At 43.4% G+C, this 22191-nt stretch overlaps 1 protein-coding gene across 1 annotated transcript; it reads right to left on the minus strand.

The window, feature by feature from the left end:
• Positions 1 to 367: 367 nt before the first annotated feature.
• LOC137345858 (probable G-protein coupled receptor 139) lies at positions 368 to 10884 on the minus strand. The gene is made up of 2 exons (XM_068009106.1): positions 10743 to 10884; positions 368 to 1278 (listed from the first exon to the last, which is right to left on the minus strand). Exons 1-2 carry the CDS (start codon positions 10840 to 10842, stop codon positions 368 to 370), a joined length of 1011 nt encoding a protein of 336 aa, XP_067865207.1. The 5' UTR covers positions 10843 to 10884.
• Positions 10885 to 22191: the final 11307 nt, after the last annotated feature.

The following is a 22191-nucleotide window of genomic DNA, read 5'->3' on the forward strand; positions in this document are numbered from 1 at the left end:
TTCTCTCGGGTCCCGCAGCTCCTTCTTCACCTCAATGGACTTACCGCATGCCGTGGCTGCAGACACTCTGGACTGTGAAGACAGCAGGATCGGAGATTGAAGTATCGGCAGCTGTGCTCGTCAGTTTCATCCGGATCAATTTCATTGAGAAAACAAAGAGAAAACAAAAACCTCTATTATCATCTGGATAATGTCACCGTTTCTACCTCGGTCACAGACTCCTACATTGAAAAACACAGTCTTTGTCTGATATTGTCCAACATTACAACTGGAGCAGAGTGGGCCAGAGATGGAGTCAGCAGAAGACACAAAGAACACAGGATATGATATGAGATGTGATTCAGCTTCAATTCTGGGAATTCCTCTGTTATTTTCTTTGTTTCAATAATGTAAGTATTATCCTCAGTGGATATTTCATCCCATTCTTCAGCTCCTCTCTGAATTTAGTCTGGATCACTGCATAAATACACGTGTTTGTGCAGCAGCTCAAAAGCAGGAGCATGTAGCTGGTATAGTCTGCGATCATCATCGGCTCATTGAAACCTGTTGAATAATATTGGTTTGTAATTTGGATTAATAGGAAAAATATCACATACGTCATCCATAACAGTATGAAGTTTCCGGATATAGCGAACAGTAAAATGATAGATTTTCTTCTGCTCTCCATCTCCGGATCACTGTGATCCACGGCATTCCTGGTGCCCCTCAACCTCCTGCGGACTCTACTGGCCACTAAAATGTGTCCAATGGTCAGAGCATTGAGCAGTAATATCAGGAATGTTGGGAGCAGTGGGGTGAGACAGCGGTCAATCCAGCTAAATGCTACCCATGCAGTTAATGTGTAATACTGCAGCTTTTGATGGCAGCCCCAGGGTATGTTGTCGATTGTAATGTAGGGTTCAAATGTAAAGTACCAGGGAATGTTTTTCAAACAGAACAGCAGACACACAGTTCCTATAACTACAGCTGCCGTTTTCTCGGTGCAATATTTAGTCCTCAGCTTCTGGCAACAAATAGTAACAAAACGATCAAAAGTGAAAGCGACTGTTAACCAGACAGAAATATCAGTGGCTGCACGAACCAGGACGGTGTGGAAAGAGCACACAGGGGTGAGAAACAGGAAGGTAGTCGGGAAATAATAATCATTAATCCGATTTAACACCACGTCAGTGATAGTGACCAATAGATCCGCTGCTGCCATGGCGACCAGGTAGTGAGTGATACATCTGGAGAGACCACACTTTCCCCGGGACAGGATCACAATCGTCATCACATTTACTGCAAAACACAAACGAACAGAAAAAAAAGGATCATCCATCAGGATACAAGGAATGATTCAGGTCCACAGTGTTTAGTATGAAATGTCCTTTACTGCAGGATCATGGGATGGGAACTGGAGTTTACCGCTGCTGGAACTGTGTAATTGAAAAGATTTTGATATGAAATTGCAATGTAATGTATACAGTGTGGAGTAAATAAATTTAAAGAGATACCTTTAGCAAATAACATAGAACGAACCAAGTAGACTTTGTGTGGAATTTGCTCAGAGCTGCTCCCGTTCCACTGTAACATCATCGGACGTGCAGTGGAGAACGGAAGAGCTCTGGGTAAATTTCCAGCCATTGAACTGCTACAAGTAAATTAACAGTGAGATAATAAACTATAAATAATTGCAAGAAGTAACAGTCCAGTGAAAGAACAAATGAACTAATCAAAAGAAAACATAAAAAAATTAATTGAAAATAAGTAATAAATGGTCAATTATAAATTGGAAGATAAATGATCTAGTAGGGAATCGTGAGAATGAAACCGGCCCAAAATGTGGTAAATGCTAAACGAGGACCGCCAAGAAATTAGATTAAACGGCGGGGTTTGGATCCGTGAACAGCAGAGGAGAGTAGATACCTGGTGAGGGAAATGGCCTAGAGTTGCCAGGTTATATTTTCAGACTAGCGGTAATGAGTAAAGACCGGTGAAAAACAGCTGCCAAACAACATATTACATGGTGAATTGCTGTGGATCAACTCGACCAAATAACAGAAGTTTCTGTTTACAAACCACCGGATGAACATTTCAGATGTTCAGCCGATTTCCCCTCTCTGGAAATTCATCGGCGATTTAAACAACACAATCCCATCTGAATAAAATCCAACAATGGCCGCAAAGTGAAGTTGAGATGTGAGCAGCAACACAACAATATTTCATCCGTTGATCCTCGGAACAGAAGAACTTTCCAAAGTAGACGATAGAAGAAGGACGACAATCCAGACCAGGATGTTGTCACCTCTGATATTGCAGGAAACCTCAGAGGGAGATGGTGGTGGCGATACCAGGATGGCTGCAAAGATCAGTGCAAGTGAGACCAGAGGTTTCAGGTAAAACCAGATACCTACCGAGAGTCACCTTCAGAGATAATGAGTAAGAAGGTGTTCCCTCTGAATTGGCCGAATCGCTCTGTAATATTAAACCGGTACATCAGCAATATTGAGAATCCATCTCCCTGGTGTGAAAGACTGTCCTGAAGTCCATCCCAGAGGATCGGGGCAATATATAAACCTGAGCTCCAGAACAAACAATCAACAATATAAGAGATATTCCGAATAGTTTGACTGGGATCCTTGGGATCTGCAGGATATTGTGTCCTTCAACAGTTTAACAATTTGATATAGAAAGAGGGTAAGCCGGAAAGTGAGAGAGAGAGAGAATACAACATGTACCAGAGACATTTCTGCACTGAAGAGACATCCTGAGCAGCTGGTGTCGAAATAATTAACTGTATTCCTCTAGAACTGACTTTGATAATAAACTCTTCGGTGTAAATTCTATCACAGGCGTTTCAGAGTGTATAAGCTTAATTTAATTCAGTGTTTGTGTGTGTGTGGTTGGGTGAGGAGTGAGTGGGACGGGTACCTTTGACACAGAAATGTCGTGGGAAAGTTCTAAGAAAAATGACTGTAGTAATCCGGAATCAGAGATGGTGTGTTGCTTCCCAGTCACTGCGAGAGATGGAGGTGAGGCATTTTCTTGAACCGTTGCAGTCCGTGTGGTGAGACTGCTCCCAATACGTTTTAGTTTCGTTCGTAACTTATTTATCTAAAATATTCTGCCATAAACATTGATCAATCATGCCACCTGTTCGTTATTCAAATAGTCATTGATTTAACAATTGTACCAGTTATTCAATGATTTATTCATTATAGTCCCCGTCTTACTTAGAGTGACAGTTTAAGGAGTCGTGACTCTGAATTAACAATGAATCTAATTATAAAACGATTACAATCATTTATACTTGTTTCTGTTTGTAAATGTTATGCAATGACTGGAAACAAAGCAAACAATGTCCATCGCTCACAGAATCCAACCACCAATGTCGCCTGTTAAGTCTAAAAATGTCATTATAACTGTTCCTTAATGCTTATCGTTTCCCAACTCTCGATTCCTTCAGCCTCAGCGTTCATTGTTCGTGTCATATCCGAAATATAAACATTATAATGTATTTTTCAACTGACATACAAAATTATCATACAGTTTAGCGAGGATACATCTTAACTGAAGTTGGTGCACGATTGAAGCTTTGAATATGATGTTTGACCAGTGTGGTTTCAGGAAATAATTGGCAATACAACAATGTTACCAGCGACCTCAGCACAGAGTTCCTTGAACTTCGCAGTAATACCTAGCTCTGGTAAGTTTCACACACAGTGTCAATATGGGCCTTCACCTTCTGTCGGGAGGTGGTCACTTTGACTTCCGAGTGCACAATTAAATGTGAATTTGCACACAAAGCCCCACAAAATAATAATCTGTTTCGTGATATTCGTTTAGGAGTACTTTGTTCGAAAGAGTACGATAGGAAAGACATCACATCCGGTGGCGCAAATTGTGAGTCAAAAAATACTGATTTGGAAGCTACAGAGTTTGTGAATTTGAGGTTCATATAAAACAGCCTAGGAGTGTCTGTTATTCAACTGTGCAGCATGGCATTAGTACTTCACTGAACTATCAACCTGGAGTTTCAAAAGGGTCTCGAAACCACATCCTCCTGACTCAGAGAGGAGAGGGGAACCACTGAACCACGGCTGTTGCAGTGAAGAGCGATGGAGATAAAGTGACCAGAGAATGTCCACAGGAGAACATTCAGCAAAGGCCCGTGTCGCTGCTGCAGATTAACTGGAACTACTTCATAATCTCATCATATCCCATTCTGTGAATGCTGTTCACATTCTGAAATAAAACCGTAACAGCCCGAGACTATTAATGTAGAAAACCATTGGTGTGTTAGCTGGAGTTTGAAAGAACGTTGTCCTATCAATAAATATATCCCAAATGGAAGATGGAGGAACGGCAGTGCATGATATTCTCGTAATTTCCGTAACAGACCTGAAATTAGCAAAATAATCACTTCAAAACGAACAGAGTAAATGAACAGAGAGAGCATTCATCGAGGGAGAGATGGATTTAGACCATCAGTAATACTTCAGAGAGACTTACTGGGAACTCGAAACACGGTAAGAATAACATCAGAAACCATTTGTCCCGATAGAGGTTTCAGTTACACTGATTCCAGTCTTGCGATTAATGTTTCACTCATTTCAGAAGTTCTGATGATCTGGTGATTAACGCAGAGGAATATAAGAACACAAGAGGAGGTTATTCAGCCCCACAAGCCTTTCCCAACACTCCATTAGACCCTGGCTAATCTGTGCCTTAACTCCATTCATGTCTTGTTTCCATCGTCCTTTATATTCTTACCTTAAAAATCTATCAATCTCAGTCTTTAAAATGTAATTGAGCAAGCAGTAACAGGCTTTAAAGAGAACGAACTCCAGATTTCCGCTATTCCTTCCGTGAAAAATTCTGCTTTCATTCTTAAATGGCATAATTCTAATTTTAAGATTATTTTCCCTTGTTTTCGATTACACGGCGCCAGGAAACAGTTTACTTCCATCTACCCTTCAAATCATATTATCAATTTAAATACTTGGACTGTGTCACCCATCAAAATTCCGAACACAAGGGAACACGGGCTAAGTTTATGGATCCTGTCCTCTGAATTTGATCCTTTCAGCCCTGGTATCAGTCTGTTGAATCTGGGCTGAAACCCCCAGGCCACCCCCGCCCCAACGCCAATACATCTTCCCAGTGGGGCGCTGCCCCACTGAATGCAGTACTCCAGCGGGGGTCTGACCAAGACTCTGTACAACTGCATCTCATGCACAGTTTATCATTCATACATCCGAAAGATAAAGGAAAGTAACATTACATTAACATGCATCACCGATCTCTGTCTCCCAGCTCGCAACCGGTTCCGAAGAAGGGTCACTGACCCAAAACGTTAACTCTGCTTCTCTTTTCACAGATGCTGCCAGACCTGCTGAATGGTTCCAGCATTTCTTGTTTTTATCCCCGATAATCTTTCACCCCTTGCTTATCAGCTTAAGAATCAATCTACCTCTGCCTTAAAAATATTCAAAGATTCTGCTTCCACCATATTTGGAGGAAGAGATTTCCAAAGACTCACTACCCTGTGATGGAAAAATAAAATCCTCATCTTTGTCTTAAATGGATGACCACTTATTTTTAAACAGTGATCCCAAGTTCTAGATTCTCCCACAAGAGGAAACATTCTTTCCACATTCACCCTGTCAAGACCCCTCAGGGTTTATGTTTCAATCAAGCTGCCTGTTACTCTTCTAAACTCCAGCAGATACAAGCCTAAACTGTCCAAGCTTTCCTCAGAAGACGACCTGCCCACTCCATTAGTCTAGGAAACCGGCTCCGAACTGCTTCCAACGCACTTACATCCTTCCTCAAAAAAGGAGACAAATAATGTACACAGTATTCCAGATGTGGTCTCACCAATGACATGTATAACTGAATCATTACCTCCTTATCTTTGTATTCAATTTCCCTCGCAATAAACGGTAACATTCCATTTGCTTTCCTAATGATTTGCTGTACATGCATACTAACCTTTTGTGATTCATGCATTAGGACACCCAGATCCCTCTACATCTTACAGCTTTGCAACCTTTCACCATTTAGATAATAGTTAATACACGTGCACAAGATGACATTGCATGAAGATAACAATTTGGGGTTTTCTACAACAAAACTTCTGTTCATAGCGCGCGTTTATGGTAACTAAATGTGCCAAAGTGCTTCACAGGAGCATTATGAAGCAGACTGTGACACAGAACCACATAAAGAGATATGAGGTCAGATGGGGAGACAGTGGTACAGTAGTCATGTCACTGAACTAGTAATGTAGATACCCAGGCTGATGCCCTAGATGCGGGTTCAAATCCTATCACAACAGCTGGTAGAACACAAATTCTATTAATTAACAAATCTTGAATTGAAAGTTAGTCTAAGTAATGGTGCTATGAAACTATCATTGATTGTTGTCAAACCCATGTGGTTCACTCATGTCCTACAGGGAAGAAAATCTGCTTTCCTGATGTGATCTGGCCTACATGTGACTTCAGACCCACAGCAATGTGGTTGACTCTTAACTGCCCTCTGAAGTGACCTAGGAAGCCATTCAGTTGTCAAGGGCAATGAGGGATGGGTAATGATGCCAGCGATGTCCATATCCATGAAAGAAGTAAAAAAAATACCAAAAACTTGGTCAAAGTAGTAGTTTTTAAGGAGTTTCTTAAAATACAGCGAGGTAGCGAGGCTGACAGTGTAGAGAGGAGATTTTGCGGGATATTATAAGCATATTATGATCCCAGTAAGCAGATCATATGCAGAAAGTGGCGGAATGGGAGGAACATAGAACATAGAACATAAAACATTACAGCGCAGTACAGGCCCTTCGGCCCTCGATGTTGCGCCGACCTGTGAAACCATCTGACCTACACTATTCCATTTTCATCCATATGTCTATCCAATGATCACTTAAATGCCCTTAAAGTTGGCGAGTCTACTACTGTTGCAGGCAGGGCGTTCCACGCCCCTACTACTCTCTGAGTAAAGAAACTACCTCTGACATCTGTCCTATATCTATCACCCCTCAACTTAAAGCTATGTCCCCTCGTGTTTACCATCACCATCCGAGGAAAAAGACTCTCACTATCCACCCTATCTAACCCTCTGATTATCTTATATGTCTCTATTAAGTCACCTCTCCTCCTCCTTCTCTCCAACGAAAACAACCTCAAGTCCCTCAGCCTTTCCTCGTAGGACCTTCCCTCCATACCAGGCAACATCCCAGTAAATCTCCTCTGCACCCTTTCCAAAGCTTCCACATCCTTCCTATAATGCGGTGACCAGAACTGCACGCAACACTCCAGGTGCGGCCGCACCAGAGTTCTGTACAGCTGCAGCATGACCTTGTGGCTCCGAAACTCGATCCCCCTACTAATAAAAGCTAACACACCATATGCCTTCTTAACAGCCCTATTAACCTGGGGGGCAACTTTCAGGGATTTATGTACCTGGACACCAAGATCTCTCTGCTCATCTACACTACCAAGAATCTTCCCATTAGCCCAGTATTCTGCATTCCTGTTACTCCTTCCAAAGTGAATCACCTCGCACTTTTCCGCATTAAACTCCATTTGCCATCTCTCAGCCCAGCTCTGCAGCCTATCTATGTCCCTCTGTAACCTATAACATCCTTCGGCCCTATCCACAACTCCACCGACCTTCGTGTCATCCGCAAATGTACTAACCCACCCTTCTACACCCTCTTCCAGGTCATTTATAAAAATGACAAACAGCAGTGGCCCCAAAACAGATCCTTGCGGTACACCACTAGTAACTAAACTCCAGGATGAACATTTGCCATCAACCACCACCCTCTGTCTTCTTTCAGCTAGCCAATTTCTGAACCAAAGCACTAAATCACCTTCAATCCCATACTTCCGTATTTTCTGCAATAGCCTACCGTGGGGAACCTTATCAAACGCCTTACTGAAATCCATATACACCACATCCACGGCTTTACCCTCATCCACCTGTTTGGTCACCTTCTCGAAAAACTCAATAAGGTTTGTGAGGCACGACCTACCCTTCACAAAACCGTGCTGACTATCGCTAATGAACTTATTCTTTTCAAGATGATTATAAATCCTATCTCTTATAACCTTTTCCAACATTTTACCCACAACCAAAGTAAGGCTCACAGGTCTATAATCACCAGGGCTGTCTCTACTCCCCTTCTTGAACAAGGGGACAACATTTGCTATCCTCCAGTCTTCCAGCACTATTCCTGTCGACAATGACGACATAAAGATCAAGGACAAAGGCTCTGCAATCTCCTCCCTGGCTTCCCAGAGAATCCTAGGATAAATCCCATCTGGCCCAGGGGACTTATCTATTTTCACACTTTCCAAAATTGCTAACACCTCCTCCTTGTGAACCTCAATCCCATCTAGCCGAGTAGTCTGTATCTCAGTATTCTCCTCGACAACATTTTCTTTCTCTACTGTAATAGACGTGATATCTACTGACGTGATATATAGTTAAACTCTGATCTTGAATTAGAAACAGCAAAACAAATACTTCAGAAGAAACACAGCAATTTGAAGAATACGCAAAACGAGCGGTGATACAGTTAAACCCTGCATAAAATAAATAAGTTTAGAATCCGTAACCAGGAACACAAAGAATCGCTTGGTCAAATGGATGCACAATAAATTAAACTTCATTTATCTATGAGAAATAATTATGAATATTGCTGCGGGACACCGAGATCTAACTGACCCCGTGAGCGAATACATTCAGAGAAACCCTTCGAAATACAGGAGTGAATCTTCCAATGGGAGCATTGGGCTGCATTGGCCCTGAGGTTAGTGAGAGTCAGTGAGACAGTGAGACAACTCACTTCACTCTTCTCTTCCTGTGTAACATCTTTAAATAGGCTCAGCAGAATTTCAAAAAACAACAGCCGGAGCATTGGAGTTTAATGTCGGTCACATTTCTTCAAAAATAAATCTGTAAAGGTTCAGTGTCCTCTGGAGATGGGGACTCGTTCCACTGATTGTGAGATTTTACTTTCACACCTCAAGTGGGGAATTTGAGTCCGTGGTACAGTAAGGGTTAAACTGCACCATTTTCACACACTGGGCTCTGTCACATTAAACTGTAAATGTGAGGGAGAAGAAAGTAACAGCGACATAGATTACAGGGCGATATAATGGAAGTGTTTAAAGTTATGGAAGAGTGGGAGAAGGTGGATGGAAGAACATGGTTTTGAAAAAATGAGACAGTGAACACCGGGATTTGTTCAGTCCCATTATTCAGATATTCTCACTGTTCTCGGTCTGTTTCCACAATGTGTTGGATCTTATTCCTGATGATAACAATCCACTCCGAGTGTGGATTTGTGCTCCGTGAAGGAACACAGACTCTCCCTCTGATCTTCTCTCCTGGCCGGTTACCAGCCTGTTCTCAGTTACCTCTTCTCCCACCGAGCGGATACTCTGTTCCCTTCAGCCGGTGGGAGGCAGCTGGTTTCTGTCCCAGACCTTCCTGCAGGTGGGGCAGGGAATTCAATGCAGCGAAAGAGTGACTGCAACACTGCAGCGGGAGGCAGCAGAGCTGAAAGATTAAATGGAAGATATTTGGAACAGAAAACAGGAGAAATGTCTTCACAAAGAGAGTTGGGAAACGGTGCAGTTCAGTTCCAGGATTAGGGGTTGAGGCAGAAACTATATCCAGATACAGAGTAGATTGAACAGGTGGATGGAGGAAGAGGTGGTGAAGGTTTAGGGGGACAGGGTGTGGAAATCTGATTAGGATATCTTCTATGTACAAGAATCTGGAGTTAAATTACATGATATTTGAGAGGACCAGTGATTTGACTGGGTGGACGGACATGCTCAGAGTGCAGCGTTTTTGTATCAAACTGCGAGCGTGAGATTGGTAAAATCCGGATGGTGAAAGCTGAAACGAGTTTCTCAGCTGGGGCAACGCAGGACCGTTTCACAGAGTCCCGCTGCAGTGTTTAAATCACTCTTTCACTGTGTTGAATTCCCTGCCCCACCTGCAGGAAGGTCTGGGACAGAAACCAGCTGCCTCCCACCGGCTGAAAGGAACAGAATACCCGCTCGGTGGGAGAAGAGGTAACTGAGAACAGGCTGGTAACCGGACAGGAGAGAAGATCAGAGGGAGAGTCTGTGTTCCTTCACGGAGAACAAATCCACACTCGGAGTGGATTGTGATCATCAGGAATAAGATCCAACACATTATAGAAACAGACTGAGAACAGTGAGAATATCTGAATAATGGGACTGAACAAATCCCGGTGCTGACTGTCCGTACTCACAAGTATATATCTGTCAGCAGATCTGTCCCCAGCAGAAATCAGAGGGGGAGAAACTGGGGCATTTTATAAAACAGTGAAGGAAGAGTAAAAGTTATTGCTTGTCAGATATTACTGACTGTTACTGGAATGAAGGAGAGGAGAGTGAGTCTGTTGGGCAACGGAAAAATTAAACTGAAATAATCCGTTTTATCACGCACTGAACGCATTCTCAGTTCAGACGGAACCAGTTTGAAGATGTTAAATGAAGAAAATAAGCTGCAGGCTTTGATGGAGATTTAAAAGAACATTTTAACGTCAACAAATAATCTGTAATGAGTAGAGGAGAGTGGAAAATACAAAGAATGTGGTTCTGCTTTTGGATTGGTTTGAGAATAAAAAACAGTGAAAAGGAACAGTTACCGAGATAAGAGCAGGAATACAGTTAACCTCTGCTTTATACATTTAGTGACTGAATATAATCACTTACCTGGGATTCCAATTGCTGCTATAATCGGATAGTAAATCATTACTGTCTGGAACATTGGTGGTAACATTTTAAATGGATAAAAGCTCAATGGAACTCTCATTCTGTCTGAGAAGTGATGGTGACTCTTGCCGCTGGACACGGAACTCCAACTAACTGTGGGATGAGAGATTGAGAGAAATCCCATATTTATAATTGAGAGACACCTCCCGTGAGATCCTGAAGCAGGGGAGCATTGACATTACTTCCAGTCATTTGAACAAGCAGCCAACTCCCTTCACTGTAATAAAAGCAAAATACTGCAGATTTGGGCTGCTCTCGTTTTACGCAAACAGACATTGTAATTGTTTGTTTTTAAAGAAACAGCCCAAAATCGGAATTACATTTTGTCCGCATTTCTATCTAGCAACATACTGAATGCCTGGCCCTGACTGCATCACTTCTGTGCGTTAAACAAAAGCAGCTTTGGTTTCTGTTGTTATGTGAATCGGTTCATCTTTGTCGATGCACCACCATGTGAATTCTCAAACTGATTTTAAGGTTTTACACCAGCTCGGCGATGGAAACTTATCCGTTTTTTCAAGCGGGTAGAGGAGCCGTAACTGAATTAGAAAGTTATGTGTTCTGACTGTGAACAGTTCTGGCTTTGCACTCTTTTGGGCCTCCTTATCTCGAGAGACAATGGATACGCGCCTGGAGGTGGTCAGTGGTTTGTGAAGCAGCGCCTGGAGTGGCAAAAAGGCCAATTCTGGAGTGACAGGCTCTTCCACAGGTGCTGCAGAGAAATTTGTTTGTCGGGGCTGTTGCACAGTTGGCTCTCCCCTTGCACCTCTGTCTTTTTTCCTGCCAACTACTAAGTCTCTTCGACTCGCCACAATTTAGCCCTGTCTTTATGGCTGCCCGCCAGCTCTGGCGAATGCTGGCAACTGACTCCCACGACTTGTGATCAATGTCACACGATTTCATGTCGCGTTTGCAGACGTCTTTATAACGGAGACATGGACGGCCGGTGGGTCTGATACCAGTGGCGAGCTCGCTGTACAATGTGTCTTTGGGGATCCTGCCATCTTCCATGCGGCTCACATGGCCAAGCCATCTCAAGCGCCGCTGACTCAGTAGTGTGTATAAGCTGGGGATGTTGGTCGCTTCAAGGACTTCTGTGTTGGAGATATAGTCCTGCCACCTGATGCCAAGTATTCTCCGAAGGCAGCGAAGATGGAATGAATTGAGACGTCGCTCTTGGCTGGCATACGTTGTCCAGGCCTCGCTGCCGTAGAGCAAGGTACTGAGGACACAGGCCTGATACACTCGGACTTTTGTGTTCCGTGTCAGTGCGCCATTTTCCCACACTCTCTTGGCCAGTCTGAACATAGCAGTGGAAGCCTTACCCATGCGCTTGTTGATTTCTGCATCTAGAGACAGGTTACTGGTGATAGTTGAGCCTAGGTAGGTGAACTCTTGAACCACTTCCAGAGCGTGGTCGCCAATATTGATGGATGGAGCATTTCTGACATCCTGCCCCATGATGTTCGTTTTCTTGAGGCTGATGGTTAGGCCAAATTCATTGCAGGCAGACGCAAACCTGTCGATGAGACTCTGCAGGCATTCTTCAGTGTGAGATGTTAAAGCAGCATCGTCAGCAAAGAGGAGTTCTCTGATGAGGACTTTCCGTACTTTGGACTTCGCTCTTAGACGGGCAAGGTTGAACAACCTGCCCCCTGATCTTGTGTGGAGGAAAATTCCTTCTTCAGAGGATTTGAACACATGTGAAAGCAGCAGGGAGAAGAAAATCCCAAAAAGTGTGGGTGCGAGAACACAGCCCTGTTTCACACCACTCAGGATAGGAAAGGGCTCTGATGAGGAGCCACCATGTTGAATTGTGCCTTTCATATTGTCATGGAATGAGGTGATGATACTTAGTAGCTTTGGTGGACATCCGATCTTTTCTAGTAGTCTGAAGAGACCACGTCTGCTGACGAGGTCAAAGGCTTTGGTGAGATCAATGAAAGCAATGTAGAGGGGCATCTGTTGTTCACGGCATTTCTCCTGTATCTGACGAAGGGAGAACAGCATGTCAATAGTCGATCTCTCTGCACGAAAGCCACACTGTGCCTCAGGGTAGACGCGCTCGGCCAGCTTCTGGAGCCTGTTCAGAGCGACTGGATTGGACAACAATAGAAACTAATAAACTGAGCAGAAAGTCGAATCCCCACCACCGGAACCCTATATGCACTAACTCATGAAATACAATAAATCTAAAATATCAGGTAGAAATAGATCATCATGAACACTGGCTTGGGAAATCCACAGTTTCACTGAAATTTACATTCTGTGAAGGTTGCAGCTGATGTTAAAAGAGATCCCATTCAGTTCTAAGAAGCTATCGGGAGTTGTACAATACTGAAATAGGGTCTGACACATTTGAAGGAAAATCTCTTTGGAAATCTACATCCCCCCGGATTCTCTTTCCGGTGGTGGGGATTCGACTTTCTGCTCAGTTTATTAGTTTCTATTGTTGTCCAATCCAGTTTGCTTCACTTTGAACTTTCCAGTGAAGTAATAGAAGGGGGGAGTGTGGCATTGTTAATCAAGGAGAGTATTACAGCGACAGAAAGGACATTTGAGGACTCGTCTACTGAGGTAGTATGGGCCGAGGTTAGAAACAGGAGAGGAGGTCACCCTGTTGGGAGTTTTCTATAGACCTCCGAATAGTTCCAGAGATGTAGAGGAAAGGATAGCGAAGATGATTCTCGACAGGGGCGAAAGTAACAGGGTAGTTGTTATGGGGGACTTTAACTTTCCAAATATTGACTGGAAATACTATAGTTCGAGTACTTTAGATGGGTCAGTTTTTGTCCAGTGTGTGCAGGAGGGTTTTCTGACACAGTATGTAGACAGGCCAACCAGGGGTGATGCCACATTGGATTTGGTACTGGGTAATGAACCCGGCCAGGTGTCAGATTTAGATGTAGGTGAGCACTTTGGTGATAGTGATCACAATTCGGTTAGGTTTATCTTAGCGATGGGCAGGGACAGGTATATACCGCAGGGCAAGAATTATAGCTGGGGGAAAGGAAATTATGATGCGATTAGGCAAGATTTAGGATGCGTAGGATGGGGAAGGAAACTGCAGGGGATGGGAACAATCGAAATGTGGAGCTTATTCAAGGAGCAGCTACTGCGTGTCCTTGATATGTATGTACCTGTCAGGCAGGGAGGGAGTTGTCGAGCGAGGGAGCCCTGGTTTACTAAAGAAGTTGAAGCGCTTGTCAAGAGGAAGAAGAAGGCTCATGTTAGGATGAGACGTGAAGGCTCAGTTCGGGCGCTTGAGAGTTACAAGCTAGCCAGGAAGGATCTAAAGGGAGAGCAAAGAAGAGCAAGGAGAGGACACGAGAAGTCATTGGCGGATAGGATCAGGGAAAACCCTAAGGCTTTCTATAGGTATATCAGGAATAAAAGAATGACAAGAGTTAGATTAGGGCCAATCAAGGATAGTAGTGGGAAGTTGTGTGTGGAATCAGAGGAGATAGGGGAAGCGTTAAATGAATATTTTTCGTCAGTATTTACAGTAGAGAAAGAAAATGTTGTCGAGGAGAATACTGAGATACAGATGACTAGGCTAGATGGGATTGAGGTTCACAAGGAGGAGGTGTTAGCAATTTTGGAAAGTGTGAAAATAGATAAGTCCCCTGGGCCAGATGGGATTTATCCTAGGATATTCTGGGAAGCTAGGGAGGAGATTGCACAGCCTTTGTCTTGATCTTTATGTCGTCATTGTCGACAGGAATAGTGCCGGAAGACTGGAGGATAGCAAATGTTGTCCCCTTGTTCAAGAAGGGGAGTAGAGACAGCCCTGGTAATTATAGACCTGTGAGCCTTAATTCGGTTGTGGGTAAAATGTTGGAAAAGGTTATAAGAGACAGGATTTATAATCATCTTGAAAAGAATAAGTTCATTAGCGATAGTCAGCACGGTTTTGTGAAGGGTAGGTCGTGCCTCACAAACCTTATTGAGTTTTTCGAGAAGGTGACCAAACAGGTGGATGAGGGTAAAGCCGTGGATGTGGTGTATATAGATTTCAGTAAGGCATTTGATAAGGTTCCCCACGGTAGGCTATTGCAGAAAATACGGAAGTATGGGGTTGAAGGTGATTTAGAGCTTTGGATCAGAAATTGGCCAGCTGAAAGAAGACAGAGGGTGGTGGTTGATGGCAAATGTTCATCCTGGAGTTTAGTTACTAGTGGTGTACCGCAAGGATCTGTTTTGGGGCCACTGCTGTTTGTCATTTTTATAAATGACCTGGAAGAGGGTGTAGAAGGGTGGGTTAGTAAATTTGCGGATGACACAAAGGTCAGTGGAGTTGTGGATAGTGCCGAAGGATGTTGTAGGGTACAGAGGGACATAGATAGGCTGCAGAGCTGGGCTGAGAGATGGCAAATGCAGTTTAATGCGGAAAAGTGTGAGGTGATTCACTTTGGAAGGAGTTGCAGGAATGCAGAGTACTGGGCTGATGGGAAGATTCTTGGTAGTGTAGATGAACAGAGAGATCTTGGTGTCCAGGTACATAAATCCCTGAAAGTTGCGACCCAGGTTAATAGGGCTGTTAAGAAGGCATATGGTGTGTTATCTTTTATTAGTAGGGGGATCGAGTTTCGGAGCCACGAGGTCATGCTGCAGCTGTACAAAACTCTGGTGAGACCGCACCTGGAGTATTGCATGCAGTTCTGGTCACCGCATTATAGGAAGGATGTGGAAGCTTTGGAGAGGGTGCAGAGGAGATTTACTAGGATGTTGCCTGGTATGGAGACAAGGTCTTACGAGGAAAGGCTGAGGGACTTGAGGTTGTTTTCGTTGGAGAGAAGGAGGAGGAGAGGTGACTTAATGGAGACATATAAGATAATCAGAGGGTTAGATAGGGTGGATAGTGAGAGTCTTTTTCCTCGGATGGTGATGGCAAACACGAGGGGACATAGCTTTAAGTTGAGGGGTGATAGATATAGGACAGATGTTAGAGGTAGTTTCTTTACTCAGAGAGTAGTAGGGGCATGGAACGCCCTGCCTGCAACAGTAGTAGACTCGCCAACTTTAAGGGCATTTAAGTGGTCATTGGATAGACATATGGATGAAAATGGAATAGTGTAGGTCAGATAGTTTCACAGGTCGGCGCAACATCGAGGGCCGAAGGGCCTGTACTGCGCTGTAATGTTCTAATTCTAATTCTAAGGTGAAGACTTGTAACATGAGCACATTAAGACCATTAGCAGGCCATTCAGCCTTTCAGTCCTGCTCCGCCATTCAATTAGATCATTGTGATCTGCAGTTCAGCTCCATTCCCATCTGCCCCCTTCCCGCCCCCACCTTTGCTCCATATCGTTTGCTACCTGCAGCTTAAAAAAAATCACTGCCCTGAAAAGCTATAAATGAACCCGCAGCATTCACAGCTTTTTGACAAGTGAGTTTTAAATTTCTACCTCCCTTCGTGTCAAAAAGTGCTTCCTGATATCACTTTTGAAGGACGTCACTCGCATTGAACATTCATTGTACAGAATTATATAGAATTTCCAGCACAGAAGCAGACCACTCGGCCCATCTGGTCTCTGTTTATCCTCTACAGGAGCTTCCTCTCACCTCTCTTTATCTAACACTATCACTATGACCTTCTATTACTATTACACACATTTCATCTGAAAAAATGAGCTTCCTTTTAAATACATCGATGATATTTGCCTCAACTGCTCCTTGTGGTGTGAAATCCACAATATGTTCCATTGTGCTTTATTCTTCCAGCAGAGGAAAGAGTTCTCTGTATCTACCCTATAGAAACATTTAACATTTGTATTCACTTCTCAATGAGCAGCCCTCAATCACTTCCACTGAAGGAAATATAAACCATATGTTTTCCACCTCTTCTCATAATCTAACCCGTTTTAACCCGGTATCATTCTGTTGAATCTGTGCTTCATCCACGACAAGGTTATTATATCCTTCCTGAACATTGATTCCCAGAACTATAAGCAGTGTTCATGACTGGTTCTGAACAAGTCTGTCTCTAAATGAAGAACTGAATAATTGCATTTGTATTCCAGCCAGCATTCTGTTGGCCATTTTGATAACTTTTTTATACTTGTTTTTAATGATTTTTGCACTTGGACTCCCAAATCTTTCTGTTGTCTACAGCCTGAGGCTGACCCAGATTTTTATTCTTCGTGTATTGGGTGTAAGCATTGCAGACAAGGACAGATTTTGTTGCCCATCCCTAATTACCCTGAAGAATCTGGAGTCCATCCATTTTAGCTACACCAATAGGACTGTTTGGAAAGTAGTTCCAGGATTTAGACCCAACGGCAGTGAAAGAACAGCGATATATTTGTAAGTCTGGATGGTGTGTGACTTGGAGGTAGAAGGCAGGTGGTGTTCCCATGTATTGGGGTAAAAACCGTGGGTTTGGATTGTGCTGTTGAAGGAACCTTCATGAGTTTCTACAGTGCATCCGGTAGATGGTATACACTGCAGCCACTGTGCACCAGTGGTGGAAGGAGTGAATGATAAAGTTGGTGTATTGGGTGTTGATCAAGCGGGCTGCTATGTCTTGGATAGATTTGTAGGTAGATTTGGGGAGTTAGATTTTAGCTTAACTTGACCATTTTTATATTGTATCCATTGTCATGAATAACAAGGTCAAGGAAGCCTTTTTAATACGAACAAGTGACCAATTAAACCATTTTCTATTGTGTGTTAACTGATGCATAGTTACCCATCAGGAAACAGATGATTGTAAAAGTAATGAACTTTGATTCAGTTATAATTAGTGAATCAATAATCATTTTAGATAGAATGTGTTTTCATTTAAAGCTTATTAAATTTACTTACTGTAATTTTCTGTTTCTGTGTCAGAAAGTGCAGTTTCAGCAAAAGGTGTTCATCATTGGACTTTTCTAGGATCCTGATAAAGCCCATGAGATGGTACATCGTGACTTTCAAGAGTTTGGCTTCAATGAATGGAAAAGTTGTTTAAGATCAGATTTGGAGACAGTTTGAAACCAGTCCATTGTACTCGAAAGAACACAGGTGGCCGTTAGTGGAAGACATCATTAAAAAACAATTAAGTTTAGCTAGCAACAACTAGAACCAATTATTGTTTTACAAGAGCCTGACTGAGATGGTGTGATGGTCATTCAGATGTTAAAAACAGGGGTCTTGCAACATTTTGTCAGGCAGGGAAACTAGAAGAGCTCGGAGGTAAAGGCACAGACCATCAGCCACGTTCATCCACCTGAGGAGAGATCTGGACCAAAGAAAGAGAACCTCCTCACTCTGTGACCAAGTTCACCTGCTGGAGCTGGAAAGTTATATTCCCAAGTCTGCTAAATATAATTTTACTTTCAATTGTTAAGTATTGTTTTACTCTCAATAAACATTCTGGATTTATTAATCAAGTATCCTCTTGCCTGAATTGGTTAATTTCGTGCTTGAAGTGATTGTCCGCAACAAAGATTTCAGACTTTCAGGTGCGACCATGGCAGGACTAGAATAAACAGGAGAACTCTATTAATAAAGAATAATGCTGTCTCATCAAGGAGAGTACTACAGAAGGAAGGAAGAGGGTGTCTTTTCGGGAAGTGATCACCTTTATTGAAGGACGAGTGGAAAATAAGAAGTTGAGGGCAGGAAGACTCCGGGCCTTCTGGCATTTGGAACGTACTTTGTTGCCGCGGAAGATGACAAGATTATCAGGAGAAAGAATCGAAAGATCCAGGAGTTACAGCAGCTGCTGGAAAAACAGAGAGAGCAAAATGGTCAGGTGTTAGAGGCCTTAAGTATCCAAATGGATCAGCAGATGTTAAGTCTGTCGACCCGTGTTCGCGACCGAGAAAGAGATACCGACAGAACGGCTGATATGCGACAACAGCAGAACTATTCAATTGTGACTGCTGGGGCAGTGGATGTTGAAGCACAACAGCTAAGACAGGGACTTGCCGAGTGCAAGGCAGAAAATGAAAAGCTTCAGTTAGACCCAGGGGACGCTGGAGGTGTCCTTTGAGAATACATTAACCAGTGAGAGCTGGAGGTAGATTATACTCAGTGTCAGTTATGGATTTGTGAACTAGATTGACAGTTAGGTAGACAGCGGGCTGTGGTCACTACCGTTACCAGGGGAAGTGAGATACCGGATATATGACAGTCTGACCCAGAGCGTGTGTGTCTGACTGGGAATAGCCTGATCCCTCACCGCCCGCAGGGATGACCTGTCCCCCACTGATAGGAAGAAGGAGCAATCCAGTAACACCTTAAAATGCAGTTCCTGTGGAGTATACTTTTGTCAGATACACAGTTCAGAGTGTCTGAATGTCCCGGTTACAGGCCTTGTCCAACCTTTCCTTATACTGGAGGCTATTGAAGTCATTTTAATGCACCTAGTTACCAAGGTTCACCATTTCTGTTGTACCCTCCGAGCATGGTAGTTCATCAGACAACACACAGTAACATCCTTCTTTATTGACAGAGTAGTCCCGTGTCCCGCTTCCCCTTCCACCTGAAGAGAAAGTAGAATCAGTTCTGTCACTGCAGTATCAAAGAAGACAGTGAAAAATCAAAACGGTGACGTGGGGCATGAGGGGGAGCAATCCGTTCTCCTCACCATCACTGAGATACAAGTGTAAGAGAGAGCAAATGTCATGGTACAAGTGTCAGAGAGAGCAAATGTCATGGTGCAAGTGTAAGAGAGAGCAAATGTCATGGTACAAGCGTTAGAGAGAGCAAATGTCATGGTACAAGTGTAAGGGAGAGCAAATGTCATGGTGCAAGTGTAAGAGAGAGCAAATGTCATGGGACAAGCGTTAGAGAGCAAATGTCATGGTACAAGCGTAAGAGAGAGAAAATGTCATGGTACAAATGTCATGACACCAAGGCGAAGCCAATACCATCGAAGTGGAATCCGTCATTGGAGACCAATTTGCTATTATGCAGTCGGTAAATACTGTCCGACCAAGAGCATCTGTTGTGAAGAGACACCAATGAAGCGGGTTTGCCCCCTGGCTGGATGTGGGGTAACAGCGTGATTGTGATGGGGGTCCGATCATCTCTGTTGTTTTTGAGGGGGACCAGTAACAGACTGTGTTAATTGATACGAGCTCCGTCATCACGATCATCCACATCCCACACCCTGAATACTATACAGCAGTGGGAAAGGGTCCACATCACTGACAGGTTTTACCGGGAATGATACTCTGGTGTGGACAGGAAAGGCTTCTGAACTCCGGTTAGGGGGCTTTACCTGCACTTTGCCATCACCAGTATATCTGACCATACCGGCAGGAAAGGGGAATAGTGGGAACTGATGTGTTAAATCAGTACGGAGCAATTATTGATTATAACCGTAATTGTATGTGTCACGGATCAGGAAGTAAAAATGTCATGGTAATCTCAGATGTTCAATATGTCTATGCAGTCAAAAAGGCGTGTGTGTATGAACCTCCTAGGCTTGATAATATTCAGATAGATCAGCTGATTCAAAGACATCTCGTTACTTTTGCAACCAGCAAACTTGACTGCGGGCGGATTGAAAGAGAGGAGTCCATCAACAGACCTCCTCACCCATTAATCAAACAATACTAGATCTCCATAGAAAGTCACTCCTGTATCAGAGAAATGATTCAGTCCCTCATTAATCAGGTCATTGTGAGACCAGGTATTTTCACAGCGAGCTCACCAATTTGACCCGGAAAGAAAACTGATGGCAGTTGGAGATTAACTATCGACCATTGTAAACTCAAATCCGTAATCCCAGCCTGTTCCCCTGTTGTGTGAGAAATTCCCACTCTTCTATAGAAAATACCAGTTGGTTCGAAGTATTTCTGCACATTGGACATTTCTAATGGGGTTTGGATCATCCCCATTAAAAAGGAAGATTTGTATAAATGTGCCTTCACATTCGAGAATCAAAGTTGCAATTGGATTTATCTGAAACAGGGATTCCCCAATGGCCGCACAATTGTTCATCAACGATTGGTAACAGCCCTGAATGATTTTTACAGACCAGTGTTCCTGTTGCAGTATGTAGACGATGTGTTGCTAGCAACCAAGACTGGAGACGGGCCTTTGTCATCGCTGGACCAACTGTTAACAATTTTGACTCAGGCGGGTCTCAAAGTCAATCCGCGTAAAGCTCAGTTATTTCAAGAATGAGTTACAATCGTCGGATTTTGAATCGCTCTGGAGGGAATGAGCGCAGATGGCCACAAATTGGAAATCATCTCGAGACTGCCGCTCCCTCAATGTAAAACCGTACTTCCATCATTTTTGGATTTGGTTAGCTGTCAGTGAAACTGTATTCCTGACTTTCCCGGGATGGTAAAGCGGCTGTCTGAAGTTTTGATATCCAGTGGGACTGGATACCTTGTCACACTGAAGACAAAACAAAACTTCAAATGGTCTTCATGCAAGCTCTGAGTTAAATCATGCCTGACCCTACTCAGCCATTCCAAATCGAGGTCACATCTACAGAACAAAGTCCATCCGTTGTGCTTTATCAGAAATATGTGGGAAGACTGCAGCAAATTGCATTTGCGGCAGGGATCCTGAAAGGGGTTGAAACTACGTATTCTGCGTGTGAACGTCACCTGCTGGACACGTTTTGGGTCATCCACCACGTTACATATATCACAGTTTTGCAGCAGATCATTTTACACTCACCACACACAACACTGAATTTACTAATGACGCCAGGAGACTCATTGGTTTCATCTCAACTATAAACAAGTTGACTTTCAACTAACTGAACTAAGATATTAATATTACAACAAAAAAGATAACGTTATTACCACTGTTACTGACTTATGAGGGCAATCCTCATAAGTGTCCACTGCCTCTTATTAACTTTGATTCACATCCTGTCATGAAAGAACCATCGAGAGCGCCCTGGATATATTTGTGGATGGTTCCTCCTACCACGTGCGAGACACGCTGAAATCGTATCAGACGCTAGTTCAGCCTCAGCTGGAGTATTGCATCCAGTTCTGGGTGTCACACTTCAGGAAAGATGTTTAAGCATTTGGAGAGATTAGAGAAAAAAATCACCAGAATGCTACCAGGGATGAGGAAGTTCAGTTGTGAAGATAGATTGGAGAAGTTTCTTTTTATTAGGTCATTGGATGTGGGCGGTGTTGGCTAGGCCAGCATTTATTGCCCATCCTTAATTGCCCTTGAAGTGTTGGTGGTGAGCTGCATTCTTAAACAGCTGCAGTCCTCAGAATGTACCCACAGTGCTGTTAGGAGTTCCAGGACTTTGACCTGACGACAGTGAAGGAACGGTGATATAGTTCCAAGTCAGGATAGTGTGTGACTTGCAGGGGAACTCGCAGGTGGTGGTGTTCCCATGCACCTGCCGCCTTTGTCCTTCTAGGTGATCAAAGTCATGCATTTGGAAGGTGCTGTAGAAGGAACATTGGTCAGT

This window comes from Heterodontus francisci, chromosome 29, assembly GCF_036365525.1.
Source record: "Heterodontus francisci isolate sHetFra1 chromosome 29, sHetFra1.hap1, whole genome shotgun sequence".
Taxonomy (NCBI): domain Eukaryota; kingdom Metazoa; phylum Chordata; class Chondrichthyes; order Heterodontiformes; family Heterodontidae; genus Heterodontus; species Heterodontus francisci.